The sequence below is a fragment of the Poecilia reticulata genome, chromosome 11 (genome assembly GCF_904066995.2).
Source record: "Poecilia reticulata chromosome 11, P_reticulata-male-v2, whole genome shotgun sequence".
Classification (NCBI taxonomy): Eukaryota; Metazoa; Chordata; class Actinopteri; order Cyprinodontiformes; family Poeciliidae; genus Poecilia; species Poecilia reticulata.
Window position 1 is genome coordinate 17,506,449 of NC_088840.1, and position 17,496 is coordinate 17,523,944.

Here is a 17,496-nt window from a genome sequence, read left to right on the forward strand (position 1 = left end):
AACTTTGAACAAATTTTTATTTAACATAAATAAAAAAAAATGAAGGTAAAAAAATATGTAACAGGTTTAGAAATTTTTTTATACAACTATTTACAGGATCCATAATCCGCCTGTAAAGTAACTTGTGAAATTGAATTGAAATTTCTAACATAAAGGAGAAAAAAAAACAAAACAATTACAAACCAGTGACTTCATCCGTTCTCTCAATGAGAGCGAACTTGTGTTCATAATAGTAGCTCACGCTTTTTTCTAGTACTGAAAGATTTAACAATGAGGAATCGGCGTTCATGAAACGTTTTTTTATTAAATACAACCTTGCCCTATAAAACCTTAGAGGTAGTACACCTGAGAGAGACGAGAACAGCGTCCTTCCTGTTCATCCACCTCCAGCTGTTTAAAAGCCCAAACGCGTTTCTGTTAGTTGGTTGATTAGACATTTATTGTTCAAATATACAAAAAGACTTAGAAAGGACTGCATGGCAGGATCAGTGAGCCCTGCAACAAGAAAATGCTCCTTCATCAGCCGTAAAATGCACACACAGGGGGAAAAAAAGATAAACAGAAACGTCAGCGGGGTAAAAGCACTCGGATCATCACAAATAAAAGTAGAAACATTTAACTGGCTGCAGGCAGGACGCACTGATGGAGGACTATTAAAACTAACATTCTGGGGATAAATAACAGCAAGACCTAAAACACTGAAGTCCCTGCTCTCTGGAGAAGAGTTAAAATGTAGCTGCTCTACAATGTACACAAGGTGCTTTGGGTGTGACAGGAAGTGGAGCCGTGTCCCGTCTGAGTAGGTCGTGTCAAAGTAAGGTGCTGAATGAATCCTTCTCGTTCTGCCGACGGCTCCGTCTCCCACGGCTGGTGAGCTCCGTCTGCGGGCTAAAGACACCTTGAAAGAGCGTGAAACAAACGCTACAACTGTCCAGGAAAGGCATGAGAAGACAACCTGCCCATGATTTGTTTATAAATTAAACTCCACAGAAGATGGCTTCTTCGTGACAGAGCGGTGATGTGTGTGACTAGAGTTGCTAGTTTAAGTATCGGCGGCACCGCCTGGCGCCACAGTTGCAGTGCAGCTTGTTGTCGTCGTCCTCGATGGGGAACTTGTAGTCGTAGGTGAGCTCCTCGCCGCGGTAGATCTTCCTCAGGGCGAAGATGACGATGTGCTTGCGGCCGTCCACGTTGATGACGCGGGAGTAGCAGTTTGGCTCGCACGAGTGGTTGATGAAGCGAGCGGCGTTGCCCTGCATCGTGGCGTCCACCACGTCAAAGTCGTCGATGCGGAACATGTAGCAGCCGATGCCCTGGAGTGAAACGACAAGTGAGGAAAGTCTGTAATTTCAAAAAGCAAGACGCATTCTGTGTCTTAGTGAGTTAAAATCTAACTGCGGACCACTTCCGGTTCAGGCTTGTGGGAGCTACGTATTTCAATTCTCTATAGAATCTATTTTTGTTCTACAACTCTTAACTTTTCAGGATGTTGAAAAAGTTGCACAAGCAACAAGAAGGAAACTGGAATCCAAAGTCTTAAGTTGCTTCAAGAGTTTGGGGGAAATTCCCAAGCAGCTGGAGTCGGTGGTTAACGGTGTAACAGGAAATTATGATTTAATAATTCAGATGGATTCTGCACCAGCAAAACGTGGCAGCATCTGCTTTAATTACAGCGAGGAAGGCGAATATAAAGAAAATGAGACACATCAATAAACACAAGCTGAACTGATTGCCTCTTTAGAATAAGAAAAACCCCCATAAAAGACAAGAAATTGTTTCTGCTCTGTCGCGTTTTCGGCCATCAGTCTCTCTACATAGGGAGCTTCCTGTCTTCAATCAGCAGCTTTATTCTCTGGACTTGTTTCCATTTGGCAAACGTCATTTGCATCACAGCAGGAGGTGAGACAATTTTAACACGCAGATATGTTCATGATGCAGATATTTATGAATAATTATGAGAACAAAATGCATAAACTCAACTAACAAAACTGTAATTCTCCCTCGATGTGTGAATTTTGAACCGATAATTTTATTTCTACAACAGAGAATTAGGGCCAGGCTAAGAAAAAAAAAAACTAATTACTACAAGAATAAAGTCTTAATATTAAGAGAATAAAAATCAATATGACGCTTAGGAGTATAAAGTTATATGACAGTAAATCATATTACGAGAAAAAAAGTTGAAATAATACAATAATAAAGAATCCTAACAATATGAGAATAAAGTCATATTACCAAAATAAAGTTGTAATGAGGAAAAAAAAAAAGAAAAATCGTAAAGTTATATTAGCGGAATAAAGTCATAATATTACGAAAATAAAGTTGTAATATTAAGAAAAAAATCCATGAGAAATTTTTTTAGAATAAAGTCACAAAATTACCAGAATAATAATATAATAACATGATAATAAAGTGGTAAAATAAATTCACATCACCGTAATAAAGTCGTAATAACATGGGAATAAAGCAATATCACCAGAATAAAGCTGTAACAATGCAATAATAGCCATACAATAAAAAGGCGCAAAAGTACTTTAATAAAGTTTTAATAGGAGGAAAAAAAAGTTAAATAAACGTAATATATCCAGAACAGTTGCAATTTTAGTAGAATGAAGCAGTAGCGTTATAACTTTAAAAATTAAAACTTCGTCTTGTGAAGTTACACCTAGATCATAATTTATCTTTTAACACGTCAACATCAGATTATTATCAGTAGCACGATTTGAAATGATGGTGCAAACAAATATGATTGTTTCAAAGAAAGAATCAAGTCAGATCTTGATAGCCAACGAAGCTTTGATCTCAATAAAACAACTTTTTTCCAACTTTCTTCTGATAAATCTTTATTCTAAGATTATGACTTTAATCTCTTAGTCTGGTCCCGGCACTCGGGGTCAGACTTTAATTTGTCTCAGAGATTCAATTTAAACCTGATTACTTGAACTGAACGTTTGCCAATTACTGCGGTTGCTATTTATATATAAATACAATTTTCCATTTTACGTCAGGGGACAGAATGAGGAAAATGTCTTGCACACCTTGCCGTCGTAATATTTCTCCCGTTTATCGGTCAGGACAGCTCGGATGACGGTGCCGGCGTACTCGATCACCATCTCTCCAGCATCGATGTTCCTCTTGCAGAAAAGTCCACGGCCGTGAATCGGAGATCTACAGTGCAAAGATGGAAGAAAGATTTGTCGTGTTCTAAAAAAACATCAGGAGTTTATTCAGACGTTTCTCCTGTATTTACCTGTAAACGCCCACTGCTTCTTTGGAGATTTTCTCCAGGTGTCTGAACCGCATCGCCATGGGAAGCTCGCTGCTGGTCGCTCGTCTAGACGAGTTAAAGACGAGTTGAGGTCAAAGCCAATCAATAGCAGATGTTTAATGAATAGCAGAGATTTAACCAACTAACCTGGAGGCTTTAAGTGGGAATTCATCATCGTCTTCATCGAACGGGGCGATAAACTCTGGGAGCGGTCTGTGCTGCGAAGCCAGGAAGTTGAACATATCAAACGTTGCTTTCCTGGTTAGAAAAACAAAAACAAAAAGCAAACAAAAGGTAAGTTGCCATTTAAATAAAATAAAAAAAAGACAAATTAAAGCCCCAATGATGTGCTTTTAAAACTAAAAGCTGCTCAGATGTACAGCAACAAGATCCTTCAGAAATTAAAATAATGACACCAATTAATTGATTTGGGTAGACCCAGCCTGTCAGGTAAAAATATTTAAAGTTTGTTTTTCTGCTAGTTTAGGACTCTGTGAAATGTTAAAACGAATGCTCTTCATGTCAGTAGATTTTAAAAAGAAACCGTTCTGGAACCGTCTCTTCTCTAAAACAAACAAAAACACAGAGGTTTGAAATAAAACAGAAATCAGATTTCATTTTAAGCCACTCAGCTCTACCTTCTTCCTTTTCTGGTTTGGAAAACCAAATTATGTGCAAAAATCAAGCAATAAACAAAGTGATATCCTAAAGTTCGATCTTTGATCTGTTAATTAAACTCAAAGCTGATCTGATTAGAGAGAGGAGGTGAACAGAAATGAGTCCAAAATAATATTCATTGTCTGTTTTTAGTTGATGTATATTGTTGAACGTAGCTGTAATAAATATTGTATGTAATTAAAAACAACTTGTTTAATTTAACTAAGGAAGAAGGAAACTGGTAAAATGTCATGTTTTCAAAAGAAATGACAATTTTCTTTAAAGCTGATGAAATAAAGATTTAAATTTGTAATAACTGAGCAATAATAGCTACTTGTTGGATTAAATGTTTGTTTTATTTTGTCTTAATTATTAAGAGCTTTTAGTGTCACTACTACCAAGTTGATCATTGATTTGCCAAGAAACTAATCCCAATTTAATATATTTTGATTGTACAACATATTGACCAAGAAAATAAATGTATTTTTAAGAATATGATATACCAAGAAAATCAAATATATCCTTCAGATTAACCAAGATATTCATCACCAAATTAGATTAAAGTTAAAGTTGCTACATTTGTGATTTTCTGACGCAGCGCACCGTGTGTAAACTTCGGCGCGGGCGCAGCCGCTCGGGTTGAGAGGAAGCTCTTCCTCGGCGTCGTCGCAGCGGTGGAAGCGGAAGCGGTGCCGCTTGCAGTCGGCAGCGCCCTCTAGCTGCTCCAGCAGGAAGGTGACAGCGTCGTGGACGACGCCCAGGACGCGCTGGCCGCTCATCACGCCCAGAGGAAGCTGCTTCAGGTGGAAGTCCGCTCGAGCGTCCAGGACGCCGTCGACCACGGCGCGCCACGCCACTGAGCGGGGAGAAGCAAAACATTTGCTTAAAATTGTAAAGTAGGATTTTAGCAAACATTTTTTTTTAATTGATTATTATGACAATTATTGGGCAGAAAACTATCGTCACATTCTGTGGATTTTTCACAAAAAAAATTTTTATGCAACATTTGAAATACCTTAAAAGACGCAAATGAACAAATAATTAAATTTGCCTAAATTCCAAAAACATAGCATATGTTTAATATACGGTTGATGATTTGCAGCAAAGGATGAATTTGCAGCTAAACAAATACTTTCAATAATCGATTAATAACTGAATAGCAACAAGTTTCTTTTTTACAACATTTGAACCAGATGAAGCTAAAACTGTTGGAAAGTGTTGGGTAGAAAATATTTACAGATAAAGTTTTTATTATAATAAAACTTTATTATAACAAAGTTACAGTTTTGCATTTTATCTTGAATGCAAAACTGTAACTCTCCAGGTGTGTGAATATTGAACCGACAGAAAATGTTGTTTCTAAAACAGAATATTAGGGTCAAGCTAACAAAAAACAATTAAATTACAAGAATAAAGTCAAAATCTCAAGAAAATAAGGTTGGAAGACTGTAAGTTGAAATAATATGGGAATAGTCATAATACAAGAAAATTCTCATGATACGAGTAATAAAGTCATATTACGAGAGTAAAGCTCTAATATCAGAAACTAGTCACAATAAGACAAAAAAATCATAAAAGTAAAATAACAAGACAACACAGTGTTATGATAAAATTCATTTTTGACTTAATTGTTGCTCTAAGTGTGTTGTTCTTTCAGCAAATGGCCTTTTTTGAGTCTGTATACTCCTGTTCAGGGTTACTTAGTTACTAAATTAGTGGACAATTTCAATAATTGATTAATTATGATTAATCCGATTAATCATTTCAGCCTTAAAGTGAAGCAGAAGAACCCGTCCTACCCTCGATGCTGTTTGCCTTGACGCTGAAGCCGTCGTCGCTGGTGATCTCAAACCGCAGGTGAGGCTGATTCATGCAAGTCTTCTTCCTGCATTTGAGCGCAGGAGCGTCGTCTTCCGAGCTGAAACCTGCAGAATCACAAGCAAAGATGGATTCGATTTCACACACACACACTAAACAAAATCACCAAAAGATCCACAAAGAGCCGAGCGACAGACCTGTATAGGGAGCCCACTCAGAAAGCTCTCCATGTCGAGAGCTGACCCACACGTGGGTTCTGCAGCGTGAGGGACCGCCGGGTCGGGACGACGGAGCCGAACTCTCAGCCTGAGGACGCCTGAGGAACCAGGAAGAGACGAGCGGAGGGTGGAAAACAAGATGAAAAACTAAAAGAAAACCTTGTAATATGTCAAAATGCACCTCTGTGGCTGAAAATAATAACTACAAATGATTTGTAACTTATTGAAATTAACTATCTTAGTCTGGTTACGTATAAAATGCACTTTTCAAGCATTTTCAAGGTACGTTTTCCAGCACCACACTTTAGATATAACAATACAAATGAACAAAGAGGACAGTTTCAAATCACGATTATAAGATGTAATTTATTACTGCCAATAATAGTCTTGTCAGAGTATTATAGTTAAACTAAAATATATTTTAAAAATTATGTTTCTCACACTTTACGCATGACTGGTTTGAGAACAAATCACAACTTTAACAACAAGAAAAAAGAAAGGGTAACACTTTATTTGGAGGGGTGTGATGATATACATGATTTTGTAAATAATGACAATTTAATGCAAAGTTGGCATTTTTACTGGACTTTCAATGCAACTTTTAGAGCAACTTTGCATTAAAGGTGTCATTATTTACCGAATGACACTTCATGACAACTGTCATGAACATTCACAAAGACTCGTTCATGTTCATGACAGGTGTTATGTCAGTCTTATGCACACCCCTTCAAATAATGAGTCACCAAAGGAAGAAAAAAAAAATCACCTAATTTTAATAATGTTGCTTAATTTATAAAATATAAGAGGAACTTTAATTCATTTAGCCATTAAGAATAATAAATATCCATCACATTGAAACAATTCAAACAAATCATGTTAAAGTAAATTAACTTCCTGCTCAAACTAAATGATAAACACATAATATACAAGAAAAAAATGTTCTTGCCCAGTTTTCTTTCATTTAGCAAATAGAAGTAAGTGTAGCAACTCTAACTGACCTAAAATAATAAGAAAAAAAAAACGTTTGATTTAACTTCAGACAGTGAAAAAAAAATGTGGATATGTCCTTTTATTGTCTTTAAATGTCTGTTTTCATTTGTAAATAACATTTTCAAATTTAGGCTTTTAACCAAACATTAGATTGCAGTTTATTACAAAACTGTGCAGTTTGAATTTTAGGCACTTTTAAGCATTTTCCAAACCTTGAAATTCAAGCATTTTCAAGGATTTCAAGCACCCATACAACTCCTGCGTAAAACATACATCAGCAATAAGTCAATCCTCGTTTTCTAATCTGCCGAAACAGATTTTTACTGGAAACTTGTAACAGTGTTACCTGAAAGTAGATGGTGCTGGAGGAGGAGGAGGAACGGTGATCTTCATCGGCTCAGGTGCCTTCACCTTGTCCAGATCGATAACGTCGTTTGTTGTCGGCGCTTTCATTCTGACGCCGCCGGGTCTGTTGAGAAAAATCCAACCACATGTTTTACATTTCCTCTAACTTCAATCCTTTGAGAAAACCTCTGAATCGGCTCTTCTTTCTTTCTTCTGACTTTTTGAATCACAATAAGCAATAAATCAATTAATAGGAACATAAATGAGAGGAAACTCAATCATTTCCATTTGAATTATAAATTGTTTTTCTAATTTTTCCTGTCATAACACATTTTTGCAAAATGTGTTATGACAGGAATGTCTTGGATCAATGTCATAAAAGTCAGATACATACCTGAATCAGTATTACAGTTAGAAGTGGCACAAATTTGATTATTTCAGGTTGAAAAGATCAGGAATTGTAAAGAGAGAAATTGTATAAGATATGCAATTATGTATAATGTGGGACATATTTGAATGAGACAATTGGAGGCAGAACTTAATAAACTGTCTTCTTCCTGCTCCTTTTCAAACTAGATATGGGACTTTAGTTTATGTTTATTTTAATGTATATACTTTGCTTCTTATTTTTACTTGTTCAAAATAAAGAATTTATTTCACTCAGATTGCTGTGAAAAAGTTGGCTACGGGTCACATTTGGCCAAAAACTAAAGAAAGAAAAGCGGATTAGCATCTTCTTGCTGTGTGAACGTAGGCTACGGTAAGTCCATTTATTATTTAATGAAGGTAAAATGTTGCCTCTTAACTTTTAATATATTTTTAAAAATCTCTCACCTCGCTTCCTGAATTTCCTCCATTTCACTAGACGGATCCTTCAGGAAGTCAATCCTTGACTTCTTCTTGGATTGCCTCTCCGAAAGCGCAGACGCTCTCTTCACTCTGATTTGGTGGGGTGACGGATCGCCATGGAAACTACTGGGCGACTCTGAACGCCCCACTGATGACTGATCTGACTCCTGAGTGCATGGGAGCTGCGATGGCTGCCGCTGCCTGGCCTTTTGTCTGCGACTGTTGTTGAGGATGATCGGCGCCGGCCGCGGCGCCTCCATTTCCGTGGCCATCGCTCTGTTGATGATCGCCTGGGTGGTGAGGTCCTCCATCCTGGAGAAACTCGCTGGAGTAAAAGTCGGAACGCTAACGGGAACTAAAGGAGCTGGAGAGACGACGTGTTTCACCGGCAGCACTTTGACAATTACTTTTCTCTCTGGGGTTACGTGGTTGACGGGAGGAGAGACGTTCAGATCCGAAGAGCCGGGGGAAGGTTTTAAAATCACGCGCGGGACCGATGGATTTAAACCGCCTCCGCTGTGGAGCATCTTGGCGATTTGGCTAATTCTGCTGTAAGTCGGCGAATTTCCGGCAAGCGTCTGGAAAGTGTTCGATTTGGGGTCTTTGACAAGGATCTGCCCCTGTCGGTTGACGAGCAGCACCTGGCGGACAGTCGTCTGCGGGCTAGGCGAGTTCACCACCGCCGCCGCCTGCTGCGACGCCTCCGGTTTGGAGGTGTCCAATCGGATCGTGATGGATCGCCCTGGAGCGGCGGAGGGCTGTATGGGTAGCGCGTTCAAGCCGTTGATGATGATTGGCGAGGCGACGGGATGCGGGACCGCACACAAAGTGGTGGAAGACGGAGAAACGGAGGCGATGCTGACGGTCTGCCTGACTTGAGGTGCGATGAGGGTGATGTTGGGGTTCAGCTGGAGACACTGTTTGGGCAGCAGAGGCTTGGACATGGAGGCGCCGGACAGCTTCCTCTTTACAACGATAGTTTTCTTCGGCATCGTTTTGGTTTCGGATTTGGGAGAAAAATCTGGATCTTTTAAATCGTCTTTGAACACGTCGGTTGAATCGTTTGATGAAGTTTCGTCTTTGTCAGGAGCTGCGCCCTTGTTTGAGTTGACGACGTGGCCATCTTTAGCTGAAACAAAATGGCCCAACATCGGATCCAGCAGCAGTTCCTGCTGAGACGTTGGACTGTCAGAGGACAGAGGGACCTCCTCTTCCTGCAGGCACAGATCCTCACATGTGGAACTGGGCTCCAAGAAAACGGGAGGAGACAAACTCTCTGGATACTCCGGTTTGGACGTTTGCTTCGGCAGAGAGAAGATGGACTCCAGCCTCTGCAGTGCAACAGTCAGATGTTTCGTAGGTGTACCCTGAACACTGCGAGGTTTATTTTTGTCCTCCATGTCCTCCGTCTCTGACCCGCTGTCCGCCCCGTCTAACTGGGAGATCGACTGAGCTGCAGCGGGTTGATTGGCAGCGTCAGAGCCGCTCGCCGCGTTGCACACCACCGTGCGTGAAATCTTAGAGTAACGTCCGCCGTCTTCATCCTCAGAACTGTTCCCTTGATCGTCTTCACGCATCTCCACATCCCGCGGCCCGACTTCCGCCTGACCGCCGCCCAGATCCACGTTCTCGGCAAGCAGAGCCTCGTCGAACTCCAGCTTGGTGCCCAGCATGGACGCCACGGCTACGTCCGCGTCGCTGTCGAACACGGTGTACGGCAGCTCCTGAGACATCAGCTGAGCCACTTCCTCCTCCAGGTTGTCGGGGGCGAGCGAGATCCCGTTCGTTGTGGCAACAGCGGCGTCTTCTGCCTCAGATGACGCCAGGAAGTCTTGTGGGACCTCCGCCGTCACCGGAGCAGTGATTTTAAAGTTCTGGGTTCCTCTGGGGGACTGGGAGACGCCGCCTTGGCAAGGAGAAAAACCTCCACAGACGCTGGACCTCGGAGGGGAGTTCCACACGGGGGAGGTTGAGTTTTGCCTCGAAAGCGGAGGAGAGGCCGATCCAACGGTCATCGATCTGGGAGGGGAGCTGAAGAGAGCGCACCGGGAGCCGACAGAGCCCCCGGGACGGACGCTCATTGCCACAGACGGGTTGTTTTCTGTCGGCGAGGAGCTGCGGCGGCTCCTGGAGGACAGCCTGCGAGGCCGCCTGGTGTCGTCCAGGTCCCTCAGGGTGAGGATGTGATGAGACTTGTAAGAAGCAACTCCTGAAATCAAAGGCACAAAAACTAAACAGAAGAAAAATATTCTGGTTCCTACAAAAACAAATCTAAATTACAGATTTTTTACAGTCGTTTAAAAACATTCTGGATATTTTAGTGTAAAATATCGGCTTCAGGATGAACTTTTTTTCACACTCGTAGTAGATCTGGTAGATTCAGTTCAACTTAAGACCAAACTAGAAACATTTTTCCATTGTTCGTTTATTTTTTTCCAGATTGAAGACCATACTACCCATAGGTTGAATAGGAACTCAAACTGTTTTAAAAAGTCAGACTGACCAGGAGATGGGAGCGGTCGTGATGATCCTCCTGCTGGTCTTCTGGTCTGTGTGTAACCCGGACTCCTAGGCCCGGGTGTGTTGTGCGTTTTAGAGTTTGGAGACGAGTTTGTGGACTTTACTGGGCTGGAAGAGCAGCTCAAGCGATCTGGAGACTCCACATCTGCTTGTAAATACAACATATTATCGTTATTAAACCACAATAAACTAAAAAACACATGTTATATTGTCAGATGATGTTATAAAAATAAAATCTTTCAGTGTTATTTTGAGACTGGAGCAACCTGCTCACCTCGGTGGCGACTGGGACTGTGGACTATGGTGTGGTTCTCCTCTCTGTCCATCCTCAGGTCTTGTTCCTCACCAGGGAGAGGTGTGCTCACCTCTGTCACCTTACAGGTGTACTTACAGCGTTTTCGGGGGTCCACTGTGCTCCAGTACAACCGAGAACATCTACAGATTGAAGGCAGAGAAACCTGGTTTAGACAAAATACTGCAAGTGAACTTGCAATAATCTCCACACAAATTCACATAATTTTAAACACTGATCCTCTAAAACAAATATCAACTTTGGGGGGAAAAAACCCACTAGATTTTGTAAAAAATATAGAAACTAAATCAATATGATGAACTACAGGAAATGATGGAAAACCCCATAGGAATTTGTAAAAATAGTATTTTAAATACTGGTACCACAACCAGTACAAAAATGCCTCCAAGCTCCCTAAAATATCTAAGTTTGACTTTATATCAGAAATAAGAACTTACTGATAACCAACAGGATAAAGCATCCTCCCGTTTGACGACAGCTCTGACAACACACCGAGTTTCTGGATCTGTAGAGAGCCTAAAAACAAAGCAGAACATTTAGCACAATAATTTAAATACCATTGCAGGATAATTGTTTTAGTAGTCAATTATTTTGATGATTGATCAGATTTTAAAAAGTCACGTTCTGCAGATTTTTTATTTAATCACTCAAGCTTTCTTTATACAATATTAAATATATTAAAAAATTCAAATAAACAATGAAATTCCTTTTTATATATAAGAAAATAAACTTTTTATTGCCTAGAATGCAACATTTCTAGCTATTAAAAATATTTAAATCAACATGTGAAAAGTTCAGCCCTTTCTGCTCGACTTAATGTCAGTACAGTGTATTTTATTATTATGACAAAATTTAAATTAGGTGATTTAACTTTGCAAATATTTCTATCCTGAACCACTAAAGAGTTTTTTTTTCCCTTTACCTTAAATGCAAAATAATGTCATTTTTATCCAGATTAATTAATACCATTACTGTACTTTCAGCAAGTGTAATTTTTTCAGTCTGTGTACTAAATTACTAAATTAGTTGACAATTATTTCAATAATCGATTAATTAGATTAATTGTTTTCAGCCCCATAGCAGTACTTAAAGAAAATACTTGCATTCTGACATCAATATTTTTAAAGGCAGCAATTATAGAACAAAAACCTCTTACAGTTTTGTCCATTTTGTTTATTAGGGATTCCTGTTGGCAGCAAATAATATTCAGTTTGCAAAGAAGAATAAACCAACACACATTTAATCTCACCTATTGTCATGTTTATACTTTCTGGCTCAAGGCCTGTAAGGAACTTTCTTCTCAGATTGATTCCCTCAAAGTCCACATAGACCCGGCGAGGGACCTGGAACCCGCTCCCCGACACCATCTAGAATCAAACAATCACTCATTTTAATTACAAAAGGAGGGAGAATTAAGATGACTTTCTTCCTGTAAATATTAATGAACTGAAAGGAAAATCGACTCTCATCCCCTCCTCACCTTTGCGCTAACAAGATCCCTGTGTTTGTAGCAGTACACCTTCCTGTCCTGCTGGAACACACACTCGTCTGCACGAGCGCACATGAAGTGGTAATTACTCAAGCAGGTGGCAAGGCAGCAGCCCACTGTGGCTCCACACTGTCCACAAAGATCACAGCGCTGGATGAAGAAATATAAACAAAAAAGAGATATTAGAACTGCAATACAATACAGTACGAGCTGTGTTAGCATCTCTGGCATAGAAACCTGAATGAAAAGTGGTCTGGCTGGAGAAATTTATTTTTCTAAGTTCAGATATAGATCAATATAGCAAGAAATAACATCCAGAATCCATCCAAATAATATTCAACATCACACTTTCCTTTTGCAAAATCCACACAAGACTGTAAGAACCAGACCATTATCACCGTATATCAAGGGTCTGCAACCTCAGTCCAGCTAAAAAAAAACTTTTTTTTATAGCTTTAAAGCTTCAAATGTTACATAACTTTTTGTGAAAAGGCAACTAAAAATGTTTTAATAAATATGTAAAATAACATTTTTGGTCATTTTTAATAAAGCCAGTATTTGCTTTCTGTTTTTAGGTTTTAAAACATTTAAGAAATACAAAAAAAATGGCTAAAAGGAAATAATGAGGAAAAAGTAAAATATTACTGATAATTGTGTCATTCTGTTGTGGAAATTTAATTCAGAATTTATTCCATACATAACTAAAAAAAACCAGCTAAAATCTGCATTTTTATGTCAATATATTTTTTTTGAAATTGTTGGTTCTTAGTCAAATTATTACCGTATTTTCCGCACTATAAGGATTATAAGGCGCACCTTCAATGAATAGCCTATTTTAAAACTTTTTTCATAAATAAGGCGCACCGCATTATAAGGCGCATGGAATAGACGCTACCGTTACGATTACCACCCGTCCCGAACCTATACGTGACGTGATTTGTTCCGTTCTCTACAAATATGGATGTGTAATAATAAAGAATTGGTCCCCGAGTACTTTATATAGCAGGCTGCCCCAGTCGTTGTTTCACTCACGGTGTTGGGATATTGTGCCCAACTGCTTTCTGGGTAACACAGGCCAACCGACACGCTGCCGCCGCAGTCCCCCCCCCAGCTTTAAATGTATAGGGGCTGGTCCCTTGGCAACCCTAGTCGAAGCACCCCGGATAAATATCTAAAGCCACTTTGTTGACATAAACAATGTCAACAAAACAGTCCGACTCCGGTCGGCGAGGAGAGCCTTTGGCAACTGGGCCGGGGCGTGGCCGGACGATGGTCACCCTTCTCCTTTCGCGCACAGCATGTTCGTGGAGAACGTGGTGCTAAATGACCTGCAGACGACCTGATTATCAGGTTGGTAGGTAGATAGGACAGTCAAACTTTATTAACAAACCAGTTTTTTGACAACTATCCCAGCATGCACCGCACGCTTCTTCTTCTACGGAGAAAATGAAGTCGGCGGCTGCTTACCGTAGTTGCTAGACCTGTTATGGCTCAATATTGGTCCATATATAAGGCGCACCGGGTTATAAGGCGCACTGTCAGCTTTTGAGGAAATTGAAGGTTTTTAGGTGCGTCTTATAGTGCGGAAAATACGGTAAGTAAGATTGCAGATCCTTGGCATATGTTAACAGTTTGTCCTAATTACCAAGTGGCGCCCCCTTGAGACAGCACTGTGCACTTGAAGAAGAGCGCTGTTCTGCTCGTAGACCTCTGCAGACCACAGGCAGCAGTTGATATGGGCCCATTCATTCTGCCCCAAGTACAGCAGGCGCCCTGCGTCCTGTCAGGACAAAAACACAAGTAAAAGCTAAGGACATTTTCAGCATCTAAGGCAGGAAAAAGATTTCTGTAGAAACTCACGCTGGGAGTAGCGTCTCCATATTGCTGGCACAGAGCACACTGCCTCAAATCCTTCATCTTAGTCGTATCTGGAATAAAAAATTAACACATAAACCAGAGAAAACAAACAGCTAAACGCCTCATTTTAGAGGGGGAACATGATTCTCTACCTTGTGGACACTCGGGGGCACCGATCGTAGAACGAGCGTCCCATGTAGCGACTGATGGCGGCGTGGCGGCGGTCTGAGCCTCCCTGGTGCGGTACGCTCGCTCCATCCACTGAGCGTAGCTGTGCTCCTTTGAAGGAGGAAGCACGGCCTCGGGAAGCATGCCACTGAACAGCAAAAACAATGCAGAGAGCTATGAAACAGCTGCTTTAAAAATAAAATAAAAAAAACGTTAGCTAATATTTGCTGAGTGTGCTCACCTTGGCAACTCTTCAGAAAAGTGGTGGCACGAAGAAAACCAGCTGAAAACCTGTTTCATAACCTGCCATAAAAACAATTTAAGTTTAAATATGAGATGATTTTAAACAAACAGCCTCATGTTTCTGCCATGCAAGCCAAGGATACACAATGAAAACAATCATACGGCTTAAAGATGAATTTTTTCATCCAAGATCTGATCTTTGTCAATTTTTTTTTTTAAATAAAAAGAAAAAACAATTACAAATGACAGAAGATATATAAATAAAAAAGTGCTTTCTGTGTGAATGATGGAGTATTGGGGCCAAGCTAAAAAAATTTTTCCTTAATTACGAGAAAATAGTCATAACATTAGAAGAATAAAGATGCAATTTTACCAGAAAAATATGAGAAAAAGTAGTTTTAATGAAAAAAGTTTCTATAGTTACCAGGATTTGACATGACCAGTTTATTCATTTTGGATAATTACTTTAGAGGTCCTGCTACTACTAATAATTTGATGCTGATGTGTTAAAACTGTAAAACTGACACCAAATTATAACAAGATGCTCAACATTCCTCATTTAAATTTTGTGTCAAATAAAATTACTAAAATTATTGTTGGATTATTTTGACATCATTCTTGAAATTTTTAAATATATAAAACATATTCTAGCTTGGCCAATAATAATCTGTAGTTGATGTGAATTGAAAATCTAAATAAAAAGAAGCTGTATAACTCACTTGTGAAACAAGATGGCCGCCTAAGTGTGTGTGTGTGTGTGTGTGTGTGTGTGTGTGTGTGTGTGTGTGTGTGTGTGGGGGGGGGGGGTGGGGGGGTGTCCAAAAATGAATTCTTCAAAAAGACTAAAATTGATTAATTTGATTGATTAATTGATAGAAATGATTTATTGGTCAGGTCTAAAACAAATTGGTAAAAAGTAAAAAGGATAAAACTAAAATAAGGTAAAAATATTCAGAGAGAGAAGGGAAGAGGAGGGAGCTCACCTGAACGTAGCGCTCTTTGGACCGATTCGTTGGCCTCTGATCCTCAGGAAGAACTTCCTCTTCCTTCTGCCATTTTTTCATCACAGCAGCAACATCACAATGAAACGCTTTCTGAGAGAGAAATGACAAAACAGGAATCAACAAGAATACAAAGCAGAAGACATGAAGATGGAGATGAGAGTTCGACAAAGTTCCTTCATGTCAAAATTCTGTGGTTTTCCAGAAGTAAATTTTTTTAGTCAAATTTAAGAATTTTCTACTCAGTAAAACTTCAGAATGAATTTACTACAGAAACGTCTGCAGATGTCGGCATGTAACAACCAGCAAAAAAAATAATAAACAGAAAGAAGGGAAAGTAGAAAAAGGAAGGAGAGGTGGATGACGAGATAACAGGGAAGATGGAGGGATGATACCGGTAAATGCTCTGATGGGCGAGGAAGAAATAGGTAAGCAGACTGACTGACGGACGGGTAGACAAGGTGACAAGGATGGATGGATGGATGGACAAGCAAAGGACAGAGGGATGGACAAGCAGACAAACGGAAGAATAGACGAGCAAATGGACAGGTGAACAAGCAGAGGAACGGTTGGACAAGAAGGATGGACGAGAATGCAGACAAAAGGATGCAGACGGATGGACAGACAAATTGATGGACAAGCAGACGTACAAATGGACAAGCAGATGGATGGACATGGAGAAGTATGGATGAGAATGCTGATAAAAGGATGCAGACTCATGGACAAGGAAATGGATGGACAAGGAGACAGATGGATGGACAAACGGACGAATGAATCCGAATCTACTCACTATCGTCGTGTATCCGTCCTCTCTGAATTTGTCCTCCACGGCTCTCAGATCACAGACTTGTCTCTCCGTCCTGACGGAGACGTGTCTCTCCTTTGACTCCTGACACTGAAATTCGACAAACGATCTCAGGACATTTTCCAGAAAACAGACAGACAAAAACAAAATGGCTGCATGGAGCCGTTGTCTCTCACCTGGTTGCACAGCAGGAGGTGCTGAGTGCTGCAGGAGGAGAGCAGCTCACTGAGAACCTCCTGCAGACTGGACAGCAGCTTGCTCTGCAGAGCCTCCTTCACGCTGCCTCTGTCAGCGTGGCGCCCCCTGCAGGCTGTGCAGGTGACGTCCACTTTGTCTGGCTGACTGGACATGAGCCCAAAAAGCTCCTCTGTAAACACAAATACGACCAACGTCACTTTTATCCCTAAATTATAAAAGTAATAAATAGAAATTTGAAAGCATCTAGGTTTTTAGGCATTAGTTACAAAACCCACAAATGGTACAAATGTGGATTTTTGTCGAGTAAAAAAAGTAAAACTGTAAGAGGAAATGACAGAAGTTGTAAATTCTCACCTGATATTCCTTCACACCCATAATGGACCCAGTGGCTGCACTCTGAACATCGAATCATCTCAGAGGTTTGGTTTCCCTCATAGCACTTCTGACAGACGGGGCAAAAATTACCTGACATAAACACACACAAAAAATTTTAATAATTATTTTTAATTAATCGTAATAAAAATAAACAAACAAAAGAATCAGCACCAAACTCTTAAAATACTTTGGATAATATATGAAACTGAGAGACTTAAAATCTAAGAAAAGGATGAAAAGAGTTGGAGGGCAACAAATGTTTCATTATTTAAAAAACAAAGAGATTGAATTAAATCTGCTTTGTGGCAAAGACTGTGTTCTTTTGCGGCTTTAAAACTTAAAAAATGACTTGGTAAAAGTGGACACTATATTAGGAAACTGA

At 40.0% G+C, this 17,496-nt stretch overlaps 1 protein-coding gene across 2 annotated transcripts in view; it reads right to left on the reverse strand.

Moving 5' to 3' along the window:
* kmt2ba (lysine (K)-specific methyltransferase 2Ba) overlaps positions 1 to 17,496 on the reverse strand; it is a 41,028-nt gene continuing 23,532 nt past the window's right edge. For both annotated transcript variants that reach the window (XM_008422200.3, XM_008422201.3), the window contains exons 15-36: positions 17,094 to 17,204; positions 16,718 to 16,908; positions 16,527 to 16,631; positions 15,719 to 15,829; positions 14,734 to 14,795; positions 14,477 to 14,640; positions 14,328 to 14,395; positions 14,113 to 14,247; positions 12,459 to 12,617; positions 12,228 to 12,345; positions 11,416 to 11,494; positions 10,940 to 11,100; positions 10,649 to 10,810; positions 8,131 to 10,354; positions 7,298 to 7,420; positions 5,941 to 6,059; positions 5,725 to 5,850; positions 4,529 to 4,781; positions 3,416 to 3,526; positions 3,251 to 3,334; positions 3,039 to 3,168; positions 1 to 1,313 (exon numbers count right to left, since the gene is read on the reverse strand). In XM_008422200.3, coding sequence (XP_008420422.1) covers positions 1,038 to 1,313; positions 3,039 to 3,168; positions 3,251 to 3,334; positions 3,416 to 3,526; positions 4,529 to 4,781; positions 5,725 to 5,850; positions 5,941 to 6,059; positions 7,298 to 7,420; positions 8,131 to 10,354; positions 10,649 to 10,810; positions 10,940 to 11,100; positions 11,416 to 11,494; positions 12,228 to 12,345; positions 12,459 to 12,617; positions 14,113 to 14,247; positions 14,328 to 14,395; positions 14,477 to 14,640; positions 14,734 to 14,795; positions 15,719 to 15,829; positions 16,527 to 16,631; positions 16,718 to 16,908; positions 17,094 to 17,204 — 5,072 coding nt within the window. In that variant the 3' untranslated portion in view covers positions 1 to 1,037. The remainder of the gene's footprint in view (positions 1,314 to 3,038; positions 3,169 to 3,250; positions 3,335 to 3,415; positions 3,527 to 4,528; positions 4,782 to 5,724; positions 5,851 to 5,940; positions 6,060 to 7,297; positions 7,421 to 8,130; positions 10,355 to 10,648; positions 10,811 to 10,939; positions 11,101 to 11,415; positions 11,495 to 12,227; positions 12,346 to 12,458; positions 12,618 to 14,112; positions 14,248 to 14,327; positions 14,396 to 14,476; positions 14,641 to 14,733; positions 14,796 to 15,718; positions 15,830 to 16,526; positions 16,632 to 16,717; positions 16,909 to 17,093; positions 17,205 to 17,496) is intronic.